The sequence below is a fragment of the Notechis scutatus genome, chromosome 6, assembly GCF_049901735.1.
Source record: "Notechis scutatus isolate UNSWTSFEM ecotype Mainland chromosome 6, rNotScu1.2, whole genome shotgun sequence".
In the NCBI taxonomy this organism is placed as follows: Eukaryota; Metazoa; Chordata; class Lepidosauria; order Squamata; family Elapidae; genus Notechis; species Notechis scutatus.
In genome coordinates, this window is record NC_142014.1 from 83,089,678 (window position 1) to 83,107,008 (window position 17,331).

At 49.8% G+C, this 17,331-nt stretch overlaps 1 protein-coding gene across 1 annotated transcript; it reads right to left on the reverse strand.

Moving 5' to 3' along the window:
- Nucleotides 1–4,195: 4,195 nt before the first annotated feature.
- ARSA (arylsulfatase A) lies at nucleotides 4,196–16,215 on the reverse strand. Its single transcript, XM_087969025.1, is given in 9 exon segments — nucleotides 4,196–5,025; nucleotides 5,027–5,244; nucleotides 6,088–6,190; nucleotides 6,529–6,656; nucleotides 6,771–6,895; nucleotides 8,217–8,386; nucleotides 10,078–10,296; nucleotides 11,161–11,401; nucleotides 15,533–16,215. Coding segments are annotated over 9 exon segments (1,533 nt in total). The 5' UTR covers nucleotides 15,772–16,215; the 3' UTR covers nucleotides 4,196–4,935.
- Nucleotides 16,216–17,331: the final 1,116 nt, after the last annotated feature.

The window sequence follows — 17,331 nt, forward strand, 5'->3', positions numbered from 1 at the left end:
AGCACCTGCCATAATGGCGGCTCCAAAGAATTACTCAGAAGATGGCTGGTGGTCGTGGCAAAGCTGGCGGAATGCCTACACACAATAGAGTGAAGCTGACTGGGGAATTCTGGGAGTTGAAGTCCACGGCTCTTAAAAGTCACCATGTTTGAAACCCATTGCAATCGAGTTTCTAGAGGCTTGGACATTTTCTGCGAGGGGGTGTTTATAAATCTCTTGCTATAAATAAATAAATCTCACACCCTGGACATAAACTGTTTCAACTCCTGCCCTCAAAACGATGCTACAGAGCACTCACACCAGAACAACTAGACACAAGGGGAGTTTTTTCCCCCAATGCCATCCCTCTGCTAAACAAATAATTCCCTCAACATTGTCCAACTATTTACAAAGTCTGCACTACTTTTATTCCTCTCACCCTTCCTACTATCTCTTCCCACTTATGACTGTAACTGTGTTGCTTGTATCTTTACCATTTATATTGCTTTATTATGTTTCCTAGTATGATTTGATTGCTTATTAGTAACCTATGACTATCACTAAGTGTCATACCTTATGAATCTTGATGAATGTATTTTATTTTTTCTTTATGTACACTGAGAGCTTATGCACCAAATACAAGTTTTTTGTATGCCCGATCACACTTGGCCAATAAAGAATCTATTCTATTCTATTCGTTCTTTATTCTATTCTATTCTTTCCTTCTGTTCTATTTTATTCTTTCCTTCTCTTCTATTCTCTTTATTCTATTCTATTCTTTCCTTATTCTATTCTTTCATTGTTCTATTCTATAATATTCTATTCTATCCTTCTATTCTATTCTTTAATATTCTATTTTATTCTATTCTTAATTCTACTCTTTCTATTCTTTCATTCTGTTCTATTCTATATATTCCTTCCTTCTATTCTATTCTATTCCATTCCATTCCATTCCATTCTATTCTTTCTTTATTCTATTCTTTCCTTTTGTTCTATTTTATTCTTTCCTTATATTCTATTCTTTTCCTTCTATTCTATTCTTTAATATTCTATTCTATTCTATTCTCTATTCTATTCTATTCTATTCTATTCTATTCTATTCTATTCTATTCGATCTTCCTCTACCCAGAGTCCACCAGCTGAAAAACCCAAGGATTTTAAATTGGAGGAGATGCTACTTCAGATTTGGGGACTGTTCAATGTTATAACGGCACAGAAAAAAGTGACTTAGGACCATTTTTCACACTTACGACCGTTCCAGAATTCCAAGGGTCACCTGATCAAAATTCGGATGCTTGGCAACCGACTCATTTTATGACCGTTGAGGTATCCCTGGGGTGGGGGGGAGTCACGTGGTCCCCTTTTGCGACCTTTGGACAAGCAAAACAAAATAATCCATCACGGCCACGCTATGCAAACAGCCCCAGAGGCAGGCCAGTTCGGGCGGGCGGGCGGGGGGGGGGGCAAAATGGGACCCTGCGAGCCCAGGTGGTGGGGGCAGGCACTGAAACTTTTTGGGGAGGGCCCCTCAATAACTTTGAACGGTCGCTAAGAGAGCAGTCATAACTCGAGGAATACCTGTGTCTGGAAAAAAAAACCCACCATATTGCATATTTAAGAAATCAAGAATTTATTTCCCAAAGGCACAAAAATCACAACTTCTCTTTGTCAATAATGCCCACGGTATAAACATTAAAAAAAAAATAACAATAATTAAACTTCAAATTAAACAATTAGCATTTTCTGATCTTAAAGAAGAAACCCAACATCACAGATGTCAATGCTTGGGGTCTCCATTAAGGCTTTTTAAAAGTGCTTTTGTTAGATACAGAATAGAATTAGAAGAGAAGAGAATTAGATTGGGGTGGAGTGGAATGGAATAGGGAATAGGAATTGAATTGAATTGAAAATAGGAATAGAAAATAGAAAATCGGAATAGAGTAGAGTGGAGTGGAGTGGAATGGAAAAGAAAAAAGAAAAGAAAAGAAAAGAAAAGAAAAAAATAAAAGAAAAAAATAGAGAATATGGAATGGAATGGAATGGAAAGGAATGGAAAAGGAAAAGGAAAAGGAAAAGGAAAAGGAAAAGAAAGAAAAGAAAAGAAAAGAAAAAAATAAAAGAAAAAAATAGAGAATATGGAATGGAATGGAATGGAAAGAAAAGGAAAAGGAAAAGGAAAAGGAAAAGGAAAAGGAAAGAAAAGATAGAATAGAGAATATGCAATGGAGTGGAATGGAATAAAACAGTTGGAAGGGACCTTGGAGGTCTTCTAGTCCAACCCCCTGCCCAGACAGGAGACCGTACTCCACTTCAGACAAATGGTTGTTCAATCTCTTCTTTAAAACTTCCAGTGTTGGAGCCTTCACAGCTTCTGGAGGCAAGTGGTTCCACTGGTCAATTGTTCTCACTGTCAGGATATAATCCTAGGAGTTTTAGGAAAGACTTCCGGGGCTTGTGCGGGACGGGTAGCAGCAAATTAAGAGGGGAAAAGTTGAGGGTGGAAGTTCCTTCTGTGAGCTGGTGGGTCGGTTTCCCAACGTTTTACTACCAGGCCAGGTGACGCCTTCAGGGGAGTTTAGGGGCAATCTTGTGTTGGTGTTTTCCTGCTTATCTAAGGGCTTCGTGTGGTCTGTAGGACTGGGGATGGGGAGGCCACATCAGGTGGCCTTTTAATGATTCTTTATGAATTCTGTTCCTTCACGGTTAAAAGGCTGCTTCAAGCTAATTGTCTCTGATAAGAACGAGCCTCGCCAAGGTGGTGCAAGGCTGCCAAGAACACGAGATAAAGTTGCCAAGAAATATTCCAAACACAAAGAATCTCCAAACACCAAATAAGAGAGTCCGAACATCCACAAGGCTTGAGTGCAAAAACTTGTTTGCTTCCTGCAAAGAACTCCGGTTTCTCAGCTGGCTTTAATCTCTTGAGGGAGGGGCCATTACCTTGCAGCCTTACTCCCAAGTCGCCCGTGCTGCTGCAGCTGCTCTTTCAGCAGCCCTGCATGCACCCGCATTGAGCACAGGCTCCTCGGGGGCCTCTTCCTCACTGCTGCCAGCCTCCACAACCTCCGAAGGCCGCGCTCCATTCCCTGATGGTCCTGGCCCCATCCCTGCATCCCATGCAGGCCCCTCACCTGAGTCCTCGCTCTTCGAGACCTCAGCTGTGCACACCTGCTGCCGGCGAACCACAACACCCAAGGAAGAAGCTCGTTCTATGACGGGACCCACACCTGACCCACCACAAGACCCTCACCCGAAATGACCTTCCCATCACCAGACCTACTGAGGCCACAAAGCCCTGATAAGCAGAACATCAACACTGACCTCCCCTAAACTCCCGTCAACCTTGAACTGTGAAGGTGGCCAAAGCCGTCTTGGAGGCTTTGGGGCTTCACTTGAGAGTTTCAAGAAGAGATTGGACTGCCATTTGTCAGCAATGGTGTAGGTTCTCCTGCTTGGGCGGGGGGGGTGGACTAGATGATCTACAAGGTCCCTTCCAACTCTGATTATCTGTTAATCTGCTGCCACACAGCAAAGGGAGGGGGGGAAATAGTCAGGTGGGGTTTTGTAACCGAAACAACAAAGCTTTCCTCTGGGAACCAAGGATATTCTCACAGGTTGGCTGGCCAGGGGAGGAGCCAAGTAACCAAGCAACCGGCCGGCGCCTGGATTGGACAGCGTGACTAGCGACTTCGGGGAACGCGGAAACTTTTTTTTCATTAGGTGAAAGCTGCGGGAACTTTCAGTCGGCTTTTACCTGTCGTGCCAAGATGATGTATCCGATAAAACTGAGGAATTTGCCTGCCCCGCAGTTCTACTTCCCATGGGTGCGTTACTTGGAACGCTAACAAATTACCCAGCCTGGTAATGAAACATTCGGTAACCAACCCACCTCCTCAGAGAATGAAACCCCCTCCCCCTCCTCATCCTCCACCCGAGGATGATATCCGCCCCCATGGCAGGGGAGGAAGTTATTTTACAACATCAGAGCCCAGGCAAGCCCCATGGGCAGCTTCAGCCACCTCTTCATCCTAACACGCCTGTGTTTCTCTCCTTCCGTCCTAACTGGCCTCTGGGTGCCCCAGCAATGGAGGTTTTTAAGTAGGGATTGGACAGCTATTTGGACTGGAATGGTGCAGGGTCTCCTGCTCGAGCACGGGGTTGGACTAGAAGACCTCTGAGGCCCCTTCCAACTCTTTTGATATTCTCTCTCCAGCCACCTCTCAAGGCAGGAGCAACTGCATTTGCTGCAGACTGCAGACTGCAGGGCGGGGATGAGGTGGTGAGAGCCGAGGCAGCTTCCAAATGCAGAGCTCCGCGGTTCCAGGTCTCTTTTCCCTCGGCGTGAGTTGCCCCCTCCCAGGCCCTGGACATTCCCTGGCCCCCTCCTCACCCTCCAAGGAGGAATCCTCGCTCGCTCTCGTCTAACTCAGCCCGGAAACTGGACCGTTGCTCAAGGGGTGGGCCAGCCATGCGCTGCAACGGCCAAAAAGGCCGACGCCATCCCGGGTGGCATCGATGGATTTTCAAGAAGTGCTGGCCCTGCTTTGCTCCGCTCTGGCAAGCCCCCCCCCCCACCCCGAAAGGCTGCATCCGGGTCCTGGTCATCAAGAGACAGACGAGGTTCTGGGGCCGAATCCCTTCAGCCCCCAACCCTCAATAGTCTTCAATGGGGGAAAAAGGACGAGTTTGGAGTTGTTTTGAAAAGCGGAAGAATTGCGGCTGCAGGAGATGCACTAACCTTTCCCTGCCAGCGGTGGGCACCTGGGCTTGTTGTCCAGCCGAGCGTGTTGTCCAGGGTCAGAAAGCAAGAGGCGGTTCTTATTTCCCCCCCATAAAAAAAATGGCAAAAGCTCCTTGGGAGGCTGCTAAACCAAACCGGCTCCCCGGTCCAAGGGAAGAAAAGCAAGAGGGGGGTGACAGGGGGGGGAGGGGGCATGGAAGGAGGGGCAGGGGGGGCTAAGAGCCACAGCGGCAGCAGGAGGGCCAGGGGGTGCACTGGGGGCTGCAGCACGGCTGGAGCGAGCGGTCACTCCCCAAGGCCAGCTGGGCTCTCCCCAAAGGCCATGCCCTGGTCGAAGGCAGCTTTCAGCAGGCGGGCCTCCTTGAGGACCCTCAGGATTTCGGGCTTGTGGGCCCCGCCTTGCAGGAGGTCGTAGTTCTCCGCAGGGTCCGTCTCGAGGTCGAAGAGCAAAGGGGGCTCCTGGGCAGTCAGAGCCATGAAGCCACTGCAGGCGCGATCAGGGGTGGCAGCACTGTTGAAGGCGCCTGGAGATCCAAAGAGAGACGGGAGGAGAGTTGGGTGCTGGTCATTTTGAGGGTGCAGAGGCTGCGTGGCACGTTTCTCCTTCTAACACGGTAAACCACCCAGCGGAGGAAGGGTGGCAAAAGAGAGGGGGAGGAGAGAAAGAGGGGGAGAGAAGAGAAAGAGATGAGAGATTGAGAGGGAGGAATGGAGGGAGGGAAAAAGAAAGAGAAAGAAGAGAGAGAGAGAGATGAGAGATTGGGAGGGAGGAAGAAAGAGAGAAGAGAAAGAGAGGAAGATGAGAGAGGGAGATGTGAGATTGGGAGGGAGGGAGGGAGAAAGAGAGAGAGAAGAGAAAGAGGGAGTTGAGAGAGGGATGAGAGAGATGAGAGCTTGGGAGGGAGGGAGGGGAGGAAGGAAGAGAGAGAAGGGAAAGAGAGGGAGATGAGAGATTGAGAGGGAGGGAGACCCCACCGGTCAAGGAATGCCAGCTGATGGGGTTCCAGGAGAAGGGCCTTTCCTGCTGTGGCTCCCACCCTCTAGATGGAACCCCCATGGCCCCTGAAGTGAGACCTCCCCCACCCTCCTGGCCTTCCAGAAGGCAGGCCTTAAAACCCAGCTCTGCCAACTGGGTTGGGGTCCCGATGGGGGCATCCCACGCTGGAGGCAGTTAGCAGACGAGGAAGAACACCTCGGCCCCCACCCCAAATATTCTGCATTTGAAAATCAATTCTTCTTTGTTCATTTTGACGTCCAAGGTCGTCTGCGTCTGCTTTCAGGGGTAAGTGGGTAAGCCTCCCAGAAGCCTCTTGGCAGTGAGATGGCCAGCATGTACATTGGACTGAATCAATAAACGAAGGGCTCACCTTTGGTGAAGAAGTGGGCTTTGTACTTTCCATAGCGGACAGCAAAAACCCCAAACAACTCATCAGGAGCTGGTGGGTAGAAGAACATGGTCTGACGGGGGCTCTGTTGGAAGAATTGGGGAAGACGGCGTCACCCCCAGCCCTAATGAAGCTGCCTAGTTTGCAAGTGAAAGGTCTGCATGAAAGCAGCCATTTGTCCTCCTCCTCCTCCTCCTCCATAAACTCTACTCCCTTCTAGCATTGATAATGTTACCTAGTTGGGTCATGAAACGCCTGCATGAAAGCAGCCAAGTTCAGAGAGCACCAAGGACCCCACAGTCATCGTCCTCCCCCTCCCCCTTCTCCTTTCTAGCATTGATGATGTTACCTAGTTGGGTCCCGAAACGCCTGCATGAAAAGAGCCAAGAAGAACCGAAGACGCTTCTTGGATGAGAAGCCTACCTTTCCTTTCCCAAAGAGGAGGGGGCTCAGGTCATATCCATCCAGCGTGACGTTGGGAAGAGGCACCCCAGCCAGAGCGGCCACAGTGGGCAGGATGTCCAAGGTACTGGCCAGTTCGTGGGTCACTCCTGGCTCCAAGAGAGAGCAGTCAAGAGAGAGAGAGGGGGGCTTGCTGAAGGAAGGAGCCTGACCTCGGACCCTGCCCCACGGCAAGCAGAAGTCCTCCCACCCCACTGGCTCACCTGGCGCAATGCGACCTGGCCAGTAAGCCAGAGCCGGCTCCCTCATGCCCCCTTCGTAAGTCGTCCCCTTCCCACATTTGAGCAAGCCGGAGCTTCCTCCCCGGGAGCCGCGCATCGTCTCGGGGCTGTCGAGAGAGGAGAAAAGGATCAAACCAGAGGCATTTTTACTAGGAATCTTACCTGGAGATTACAGTAAAGAATTCATACATTTGATTATTAATGTCTTAACAGCAGCTAGAATTGTATTGGCTCAAAATTGGAAAAAGGAGAAAATTCCAATAAGAGGAGGAAACAATTAAGAAAATAATGGAATGTGCAGAGATGAGTAGACTAACATTTGCAATTAGAGAGCAAGAAGGGAAAAAAAGTATTATAAGACTTGGGACTTATTTTATCAACGGTTAGACAGAAAAGTAGGAAATCGAATAATATAATAGCAACGATATGGTATCGCTGATTATTCCTGAATAAGTTATATCATGAATAAAAATTAGTAAGAACTGAGATTTGCTCCTAAGGATAATATGGAATTCAAATTAAAAGATCAATGATGGTATATTAATAATATAATATGATATGAAAACCTAATCAACACTATGTGAATGTAAAATTAAGAGGAAAAGATTAAAGATATTGTGCACAAGATATATGTACCAAACTGACACACAGTATAACTGAAAGAATGTTTTATTTGTTGTTTTGTATGTTTGTTGTAAAAAATAAAAAACATTTATTTAAAAAATGATATTTTAGCAAATGTCTGTGAACCTCAGGACCAGTCCATCAAGTCCTCAACAATAAGCAATTTATAAACACTTTTGTTTTAAAACTGTTATTGAAAACTTGTTTGACTGCCTCCTGCATTGATAAACTCTGGGCCTGTTTTGCAAGGAGTGAGGTGGAAACTATTATTGTTGCAATCTTATCTATTGGTATTTCAAGTAGTGGGGGACAATATACAGTATGTGTAGGTGTGTTTGCCTCTCTTTTTTTTAAATGCACAATTTGTTTAAAAGTGATTTGTTTTTTTAAAGTTTGCCCAAAGGCAACTAGGCTTTCTTGGTGTTTTTTTTTTTTTCCCTTGAAAACATTTTGCTTCTCATCCAAGAAGCTTCTTCCGTTCTGAAGAACAGAAGGACTTCTCCAGAACTGAAGAAGCTCCTTGGGTGAGAAGTGAAATGTTTCCAAGGGGGGAAAAAATCCCAAGGAAGTCCAAATTGCCTTTTGGAAAAGCACATTTGGGACACTGCCATGAGGTTCTATTAAACTGGATTTTCTGGTATTATGAGAATCCATCCAAGCTATGCAGAGAGACGTTTAGGGCAGCAGGATTCATCACTAAATGGCTGCCTGGCCTATGCCAACCTTTGATGCCAATGGTTGACCATCTCGCTGTAGCCCTCCCACCATTCTTGACCCAAAAGGCTGGCCTGGGTGCACACTTACCCATTGTCGGACGTGAAAAACACCAGCGAATTTTTGTGGACCCCGGCATCCTGCAAAGCCTGCAAGAGGAAGCCGACGGTTCCATCAAATTCCAGGAGGGAGTCACCGTAAGGTCCTCTAGAAGATCGGCCGGTGTAGTTTTGGCTCCCGAACTGGGGATAATGGGTATGCTGAGAAGAGGGGGAAAATAGACACAGCCATCAATATTGAAAGGCTCAAAAATGATTAGGGGACTGGAAGCCAAAACATATGAAGAACAGTTGCAGGCATAGGGTCTGTCCAGAGGTCTCCAAACTTGGCAACTTTAAGGCTTGTGGACTTCAACTCCCAGAAGTCTTAAAGCTGCCAAGGTTGGAGACCCCTGGTTTAGCAGCTTCATTTTCTGGGACTTTTGTCTATTTTGTGGTCCCACCAGTTCTTGCTCGCAGGTAAATGGTATTTTTTTCCAATAGCAATAGCCCTTCGACTTCTATACCACTTCACAGTGCTTTCTAGACCTCTCTTAGCAGTTTACGGAGTCAGCCTCTTGCCCCCAACCATCTGGGTCCACTTTTGACCCACCTTGGAAGGACGGAAGGCGGAGTCAACCTTGAGCTGGTCAGGATTGAACTCCAGAAAGAGGGAGGGAGGGAGGGAGGGAGTGGGAGGGAGGAGGAAGGAAGGAAGGAAGGAAGGAAGGAAGGAAGGAAGGAGGAAGGAAGGAAGGAAGGGGAAGGAAGGAAGGAAGGAAGGAAGAAAAGGAAGGAAAGAAGAAAGGAAGGAAGGAAGATGGGAAGGAAGGAAGGAAGGAAGATGGGAAGGAAGAAAAAGGAAGGAAAGAAGAAAGGAAGGAAGATGGGAAGGAAGAAAAAGGAAGGAAGGAAGGAAGGAAGGAAGGAAGGAAGGAAGGAAGGAAGGAAGGAAGGAAGGAAGGAAGGGGAAGGAAGGAAAAAGGAAGGAAAAAGGAAGGAGGAAGGAAGGAAGATGGGAAGGAAGAAAAAGGAAGGAAAGAAGGAAGGAAGGAAGATGGGAAGGAAGAAAAAGGAAGGAAGGAAGGAAGGACGGATGAAAGGAAGGAAGGCAGAAAGGAAGGAAGGAAGGAAGGAAGGAAGGAAGGAAGGAAGGAAGGAAGGAAGGAAGGAAGGAAGGAAGGAAGGAAGGAAGGAAGGAAGGAAGGGACAATAGTCCTTAGACTTATATACCGCTTCACAGTGCTTTTCCAGCCCTCTGTAAGCTGTTTACAGAGAAAGCCTCTTGCCCCCAACCATCTGGGTCCTTGTTTTACCCACCTGGGAAGGACGGAAGGCTGAGTCAACTTGGACCCGGTCAGGATCGAACTACCATATTGCAGTCAGCCGGCAGTCAGCAGAAGGAGCCTGCAGTACTGCTCTCTGACCACTGTGGCTCAGTGCACCATTATTATTACCACAGGTCATCCCGGACTTACAACAGTTCATTTAATGACCGTTCAAAGTTACAGTGGCACTGAGAAAGGTGACTCATGACCGTCCTTCACACTTAAAGACCGTTGCAGCAGCCTCCCCCGTGGTCACGTCATCAACCTTCAGAGGCTGGCCAACGGGGCTCGTATTTATGACGGTCGCAGTGATCCCCTTTTACCACCTTCTCACAAAGCAAAGCCAACAGGGGAAGCCAGATTCATTCAACGACCGTGTCACTCACTTAAACAGCTGCACTGATTCACTTAACAACCGTGGCCAGCGAGGTCGTAGAAGGGGGGCAAAAATTCACTGTCGCGCTCGGCTGCGAAAATATGGGGCTCGATTGCGGTTGTACGTGGAGGACTTCCTATATAAAATGGGCTGAGATTACCCTGCCCCCGCCCTTCCTGCTCCCCCCCCCCCCCCCGCAGGAGACTCACGTGCGAGGCGTAGTAGAGGAAGAACGGCTGTTTGCGCTGAGCAGAAGTTGTGATGAAGTCTCGCGCAAACGTGTGGTAGTGGCCCACCAGGTGGGGGAAGTAGATCGGCTGCTGCACGATGCTCTGGTTCAGGAAGAGGGGCACGGGGACCACCCCCTGGTCACAGACCCCAAAGCAGCGGGTGCTGGGTGGGAAGCAGGTCAGGTTCTGGCAGGGGCCCTGCAAAAGAGGCGGTGGGTGGGGGGAGTGAGGAAGGAGAGGGCAAGGGAGGAGGCGCCCGCCAGAGCCCTCCCTGCAAGAGACACACGGCCCCTTCCCCTCCTCTAAGCCACTTGGGAAATTGAGAGGCTAGGAGGAGGGGGTCAAGGGGGGAAGTAGCCTCGAGCCTTTGCGCAGCACACAAGAGGCATAAGCCTGACCATCGTCCCTCCCACCCTCCGTCCTCCTCCCTCCTCGTCTTCTTCTCCTTCTCCTTCTTCTTCCTCCCATCGCTCCTGTCTATTTGCAAAGTCCAGCTGTGTGTTTCAATCTTCTCTCTGGGGTTCTCGGTGATCTCTGAGTTGGCTCCTTTTCTTGCAGACGTTTCATGACCCAACTAGGGAACACTATCAGGGCTAGGAGGGAAGGGATATTTAAATGGAAAACAAGACCCCCCACTCCCTTCTAGCCCTGATGATGTTCCCTGGTTGGGTCATGAACCGTCTGCAAGAAAACAACCAAGCTCAGAGAGCACCGAGGACCCCAAAGTTTTCATCTTCCTTCCACATTGGTTACCTAACTTTCCTCCTCCCTGCCTCCTCCTCCTCCTCTCCACATTCCCTACTCCCTTCTAGCCCTGATGATGTTACCTACCTGGGTCATGAACCGTCTGCAAAAAAGCAACCCAGCTCATAGGGCAGCAGGCACACAGCCGTCCCGCTCCACACAGCCGTTCTCCCCCTCCCCCTCCTAGCACTGATGATGTTCCCTCGTTGGGTCAAGGAAGGCCAACCCTTTCATCGGGGATGCCGACTCTTCCACCCAAGGAAATGACCGTCCCAGGGAGCCCGGGAGCCCCACCCCACCCCCCCTGCAGCTTCCCACCTGGTCGTGCGAGTAGGGCACCCCCAGGAAGTGGTCAAAGCCTTGGTTGGTGGGCAGGAACGTGCCGTTGGGGCCCAGGCCCAGGTGCCACTTTCCGACCATGGCGGTGGCATAGCCGTGCTCCTTCAGCAATTCGGCCACTGTCACCTCGGCCAGCGGGAGGCCCCCCTGCGAGCCGGGATAAAAGACGCCAGGATAGATGCCGGAACGGGTCTGGTAGCGCCCCGTCAGGAGGGCTGCCCTGCACACAGAGAGAGAGAGAGAGAGAGAGAGTGGGAAGCCAAGACAGAGAGAGTCCGTGTCACGCCCTGGTCTGACTCTGAGGGGGAGACCAAGCAGCTGACAGGGGGTGGTGGGAGTGTGGGCTCCAGTGGCTGTGGAGGAAACGGGGGAAGGGCACAGTCCGGCTGGGCATTTGGAGGAAGACCCAGGCCCACCCACTCTTCATCCTAGGGCACGCAGGGAGGAATGGAGAAGGGAGCAATGTGGGTTATGGGGGAGAAAAGGGCCCTGATCCCTTTCATTAGATGCAGCTGGGAGAACAGGATATAAGAAGGGCATTTGCACACGGCTCCTTCCTGGAAGCAAAGCATGCATTATCTTGGTCGAGCCTTATCTGGGTTTTTGTTATCTTTTGGAAGTCTGCAATTTATTATCCTGGCCTGTCGCGTTAATTACTTCAGTGTGGTTTGTGTTGGTTTTTTTTATTTCTAATTTATCTGAACTTTGGGTTTGGACTGGATTTCTTCCCTTCGTAGACTGTTTTTGGAAGAGTTTAATATCCAGATGAGGATAACTGGACATTGGGGGCCAAGTTGGAGGCATTAAAGGGAATTTATCTATTTTGTGACTTTGTTATTTTTGTGCCACGCCCCTTTGGGTCATCCCAGTCCTTGACTTACCACCATTCATTTAGTGGCCATTCAAAGTTACAATGGCACTGAAAAAAGTGATGTTGTCACCGTTCCAACTAACCAACTCCAAACCAGTAAACTCTGAGACAAGTTCTAATTTATTAGAGTTGCCCTATGGGCACACCTGGGAATACCCAAATCTGAGAGTATCCGGGTTTTCCCTTCCCAAAAAATAATTCAAGGATCCCTCCCCTGCACCCATCAGTCCATCTCATGGCCCAATCAAATCTTCTTCCCAACTGGAGACATTCCCCCAGTCACTCCCCTCCAGGTGCAGGGCAACACGTCCTTGACTCTCTGAGAAAGAATGTTGTTGAGTCTAAAGTTCTACCCCGCTATGAAATCCCCCCTCCCAAATTCCCAGGCACTGAATGTGGCAGCCTGGAAGCTTCCAAGGCTGACAGATGTATGACCGTTGTTCACATTTAATGACCACAAGGTCACGTGATCAAAATTCCGATGCTTGGCAACTGACACATATTTATGACGGTTGCCATGTCCCGGGGTCACATGATCCCCTTTTGCACCCTTCTGACAAGCAAAGTCAATGGAGAAAATCATGTTCGCTTAACAGCCATATTGTCAGGGTTCCGATGGATGCCCTAATTAATTCATGAGCCTCGAGCCAAGTTTCAAAAGAAATCCAATTATTTATTAGGAGCAACAAATGTTGTCACTTTCCCCAAATGTGGTTGCCTCTGCCCTATCTCATTTACTGCCCATCTATGACCCTGTTCCCCTCCTCTTAGACACTTAGACACTTAAAAGCCACCTGTGGCACAATCCACTTGCCCACTGTCTCGCTTAGCAGCAGGAATTTTGGACTCAATTGTGGTTGCAAATCAAAGTCTGCTTGTAGATGGTTAGGTCTGATCATCCTCAGAGCCAGAGCTGGAGGTCATAATTCCTCCCCAAGGAAGCCAAGAGATGGAAGGTCTTCACCTTGGACAGAGAGGGCATCTCAAGAGGTCCACCTTGGACTCAGAGGGCATCTCAAAAGGTCCACCTTGGACACAGAGGGCATCTCAAGAGATCCACCTTGGACACAGAGGGCATCTCAAGAGGTCCACCTTGGACTCAGAGGGCATCTCAAGAGGTCCACCTTGGACAAAGAGGGCATCTCAAGAGGTCCACCTTGGACTCAGAGGGCATCTCAAGAGGTCCACCTTGGACACAGAGGGCATCTCAAGAGGTCCACTTTGGACACAGAGGGCATCTCAAGAGGTCCACCTTGGACTCAGAGGGCATCTCAAGAGGTCCACCTTGGACTCAGAGGGCATCTCAAGAGGTCCACCTTGGACACAGAGGGCATCTCAAGAGGTCCACCTTGGACACAGAGGGCATCTCAAGAGGTCCACCTTGGACTCAGAGGGCATCTCAAAAGGTCCACCTTGAACTCAGAGGGCAGCTCAAAAGGTCCACCTTGGACACAGAGGGCATCTCAAGAGGTCCACCTTGGACACAGAGAGCATCTCAAGAGGTCCACCTTGGACAAAGAGGGCATCTCAAGAGGTCCACCTTGGACACAGAGAGCATCTCAAGAGGTCCACCTTGGACAAAGAGGGCATCTCAAGAGGTCCACCTTGGACACAGAGGGCATCTCAAGAGGTCCACCTTGGACTCAGAGGGCATCTCAAGAGGTCCACCTTGGACACAGAGGGCATCTCAAGAGGTCCACCTTGGACACAGAGGGCATCTCAAGAGGTCCACCTTGGACACAGAGGGCATCTCAAGAGGTCCACCTTGGACTCAGAGGGCATCTCAAGAGGTCCACCTTGGACACAGAGGGCATCTCAAGAGGTCCACCTTGGACTCAGAGGGCATCTCAAGAGGTCCACCTTGGACTCAGAGGGCATCTCAAGAGGTCCACCTTGGACACAGAGGGCATCTCAAGAGGTCCACCTTGGACTCAGAGGGCATCTCAAGAGGTCCACCTTGGACACAGAGGGCATCTCAAGAGGTCCACCTTGGACACAGAGGGCATCTCAAGTCCACCTTGGACTCAGAGGGCATCTCAAGAGGTCCACCTTGGACTCAGAGGGCATCTCAAGAGGTCCACCTTGGACTCAGAGGGCATCTCAAGAGGTCCACCTTGGACACAGAGGGCATCTCAAGAGGTCCACCTTGGACACAGAGGGCATCTCAAGAGGTCCACCTTGGACACAGAGGGCATCTCAAGAGGTCCACCTTGGACACAGAGGGCATCTCAAGTCCACCTTGGACTCAGAGGGCATCTCAAGAGGTCCACCTTGGACACAGAGGGCATCTCAAGAGGTCCACCTTGGACACAGAGGGCATCTCAAGAGGTCCACCTTGGACACAGAGGGCATCTCAAGTCCACCTTGGACACAGAGGGCATCTCAAGAGGTCCACCTTGGACACAGAGGGCATCTCAAGAGGTCCACCTTGGACACAGAGGGCATCTCAAGTCCACCTTGGACTCAGAGGGCATCTCAAGAGGTCCACCTTGGACACAGAGGGCATCTCAAGAGGTCCACCTTGGACACAGAGGGCATCTCAAGAGGTCCACCTTGGACACAGAGGGCATCTCAAGTCCACCTTGGACTCAGAGGGCATCTCAAGAGGTCCACCTTGGACACAGAGGGCATCTCAAGAGGTCCACCTTGGACTCAGAGGGCATCTCAAGAGGTCCACCTTGGACTCAGAGGGCATCTCAAGAGGTCCACCTTGGACACAGAGGGCATCTCAAGTCCACCTTGGACTCAGAGGGCATCTCAAGAGGTCCACCTTGGACACAGAGGGCATCTCAAGAGATCCACCTTGGACACAGAGAGCATCTCAAGAGATCCACCTTGGACAAAGAGGGCATCCCAAGAGGTCCACCTTGGACACAGAGGGCATCTCAAGAGGTCCACCTTGGACTCAGGAGGCATCTCAAAAGGTCCACCTTGGACACAGAGGGCATCTCAAGAGGTCCACCTTGGACACAGAGGGCATCTCAAGAGGTCCACCTTGGACAAAGAGGGCATCTCAAGAAGTCCACCTTGGACACAGAGGGCATCTCAAGAGGTCCACCTTGGACACAGAGGGCATTTCAAGAGATCCACCTTGGACTCAGAGGGCATCTCAAGAGATCCACCTTGGACACAGAGAGCATCTCAAGAGGTCTACCTTGGACAAAGAGGGCATCCCAAGAGGTCCACCTTGAACACAGAGGGCATCTCAAGAGATCCACCTTGGACTCAGAGGGCATCTCAAGAGGTCCACCTTGGACACAGAGGGCATCTCAAGAGGTCCACCTTGGACACAGAGGGCATCTCAAGAGGTCCACCTTGGACTCAGAGGGCATCTCAAGAGCTCCAGCCCCTCTCTTGATGCCTCTTCTCTTTCCTTTGGGCTTTGAGGTCAAGAGTCTACTTCATGGACGGCCTTGAAGCTTTCTTGACAAAAGGGGGGCCTCAGACTCTTCTGAGGTGACCATCAGAAGACCACCCTACCTGGAAGGGCTGCAGACTGGGCTGCTGCTGTAGAAGTCCGTGAAGCGCAGGCCCTCGGCAGCCATCTTGTCCAGGTTGGGGGTGGCCGAGGTGGGGTGTCCATAGCTGGCCAGGTCTCCAAAGCCCAGGTCATCCGCAAAAATCAGGACAATGTTGGGGGGTTGGTGGGCTGACCCGAGGGAGGCCAGCAGCACCATGGAGCAGAGGGCGAGGAGCCAGGACGGAGGCCAGGCAGACATGGTTGTCCAGAAGGAAGCAGGAAGCTGAAGGGTCTTCAGCCCGAGGTTGACTCTCCAAGATCTCCAGAGACCCTGAGCTCGGTCCAAGGCTGCAAAAGAAGGGAAGACTCAGGACAAATAGGGGGAAAAAACCCAGAAAACAGAGCAATGAAGAAAATAATGGGTATTTCAGGAGCAGGAAGCAGCCAGGGAAGTGGGGAGGTCCAGAAATGGGTTTCTTTTTTAAGAAGAACACGAGATCCCCAACAAGCCCAATGGACTCAACCAAGGAAAACGAGAAGAACAATGGGGGAACATTCTAGAACAGAGATTCCCTACCTAAGGAGTCAGACTACGCCTCCCAACGTAGCTCACCCAGCATAGCCATGATGGGAGTTGTAGTCCACCTTGGAGGTGGTGGGTTTACTTTAGCCCCTCTTGAAACGTGGAAGCCGTTGACCCCTGAGATGAGCCGACAAATTGCTCATCTCAATCAACCAGAATAGAGCTGGAAGGGACCTTGGAGGTCTTCTAGTCCATCCCTCCGCTCAAGCAGGAGACCCTATACCATTTCAGACAAGTGGCCGTCCAGTCTCTTCTTTTTAAAAAAACAAACCCAGGGATGGAGAACCCACAACTTCTAGTGGCAAGCAGTTCCACTGGTTAATTGTCCTCCCTGTTAGAAAGTTTCTCCTTCGTTCCAGGTTGCTTCTCTCCTTGATGAGTTTCCATCCATTGTTTCTTCTCCTGCCTTCAGGGGCTTTGGAAAATAGGTTGACCCCCCCCTTCTTTGTGATAGCCTCTGAGATATTGGGACACTGCTATCGTGTCACACACACACACGCACCCCGGTCCTTCTCTTCTCAAATTATAGCACATGCAACATGTACAAAACCTCCTGGTCAAAGCAGGAGTCCTTATGACATCCGATATTCTGTTATGCCAGACAAATGGTTGTCCAATTTCAAACAGACCCGTGAAACATAGAAGTTGTAGATTCCTAGGGATGGAAGGGTCCTTGGAGGTCTTCTAGTCCAACCCCTCCCCTCCCCAGCCAAGGAAGGAAGTTTTCAGGAAAGAAGCATTTTTCTGGATCTTCCATCCCAGAAAAATGCTTCTTTGCTGAAAACCTCCACAATCAACTCACGACTCCAGGAGCCAGGCTGATCCACCGATTAATTGTTCTCACGTGTCTGTACGATCGATCCCTTGTCTTGGCAGGGACCTCCAATCCCAGTTTCTAAGGGCCTGACACAAAGAAGTGGGGGGTGGGGGGGTGGTCAAAGTATTTTCCAAAGGTAGAAGGTACCTGAAGATAGAACAAGAAGCAACAGATGGAAACAAATTAAGGAGAGATCCAACCTAGAATTAAGGAGAAATTTGCTAACAATTTACGGGCAATTAATCAGTGGGATAATTGATTTGCCTCCAGAAATTGTGAATGCTCCAACACTGGATGGTTTTAAGAAGAGATCGGACAACCCTTTGTCTGGAACAGTAGAGGGTCTCCTGCTTGAGCAGGGGGTTGGGCTAGATGACCTCCAAGGTCCCTTCCAACTCTTATTGCATTATTTTGTAGAA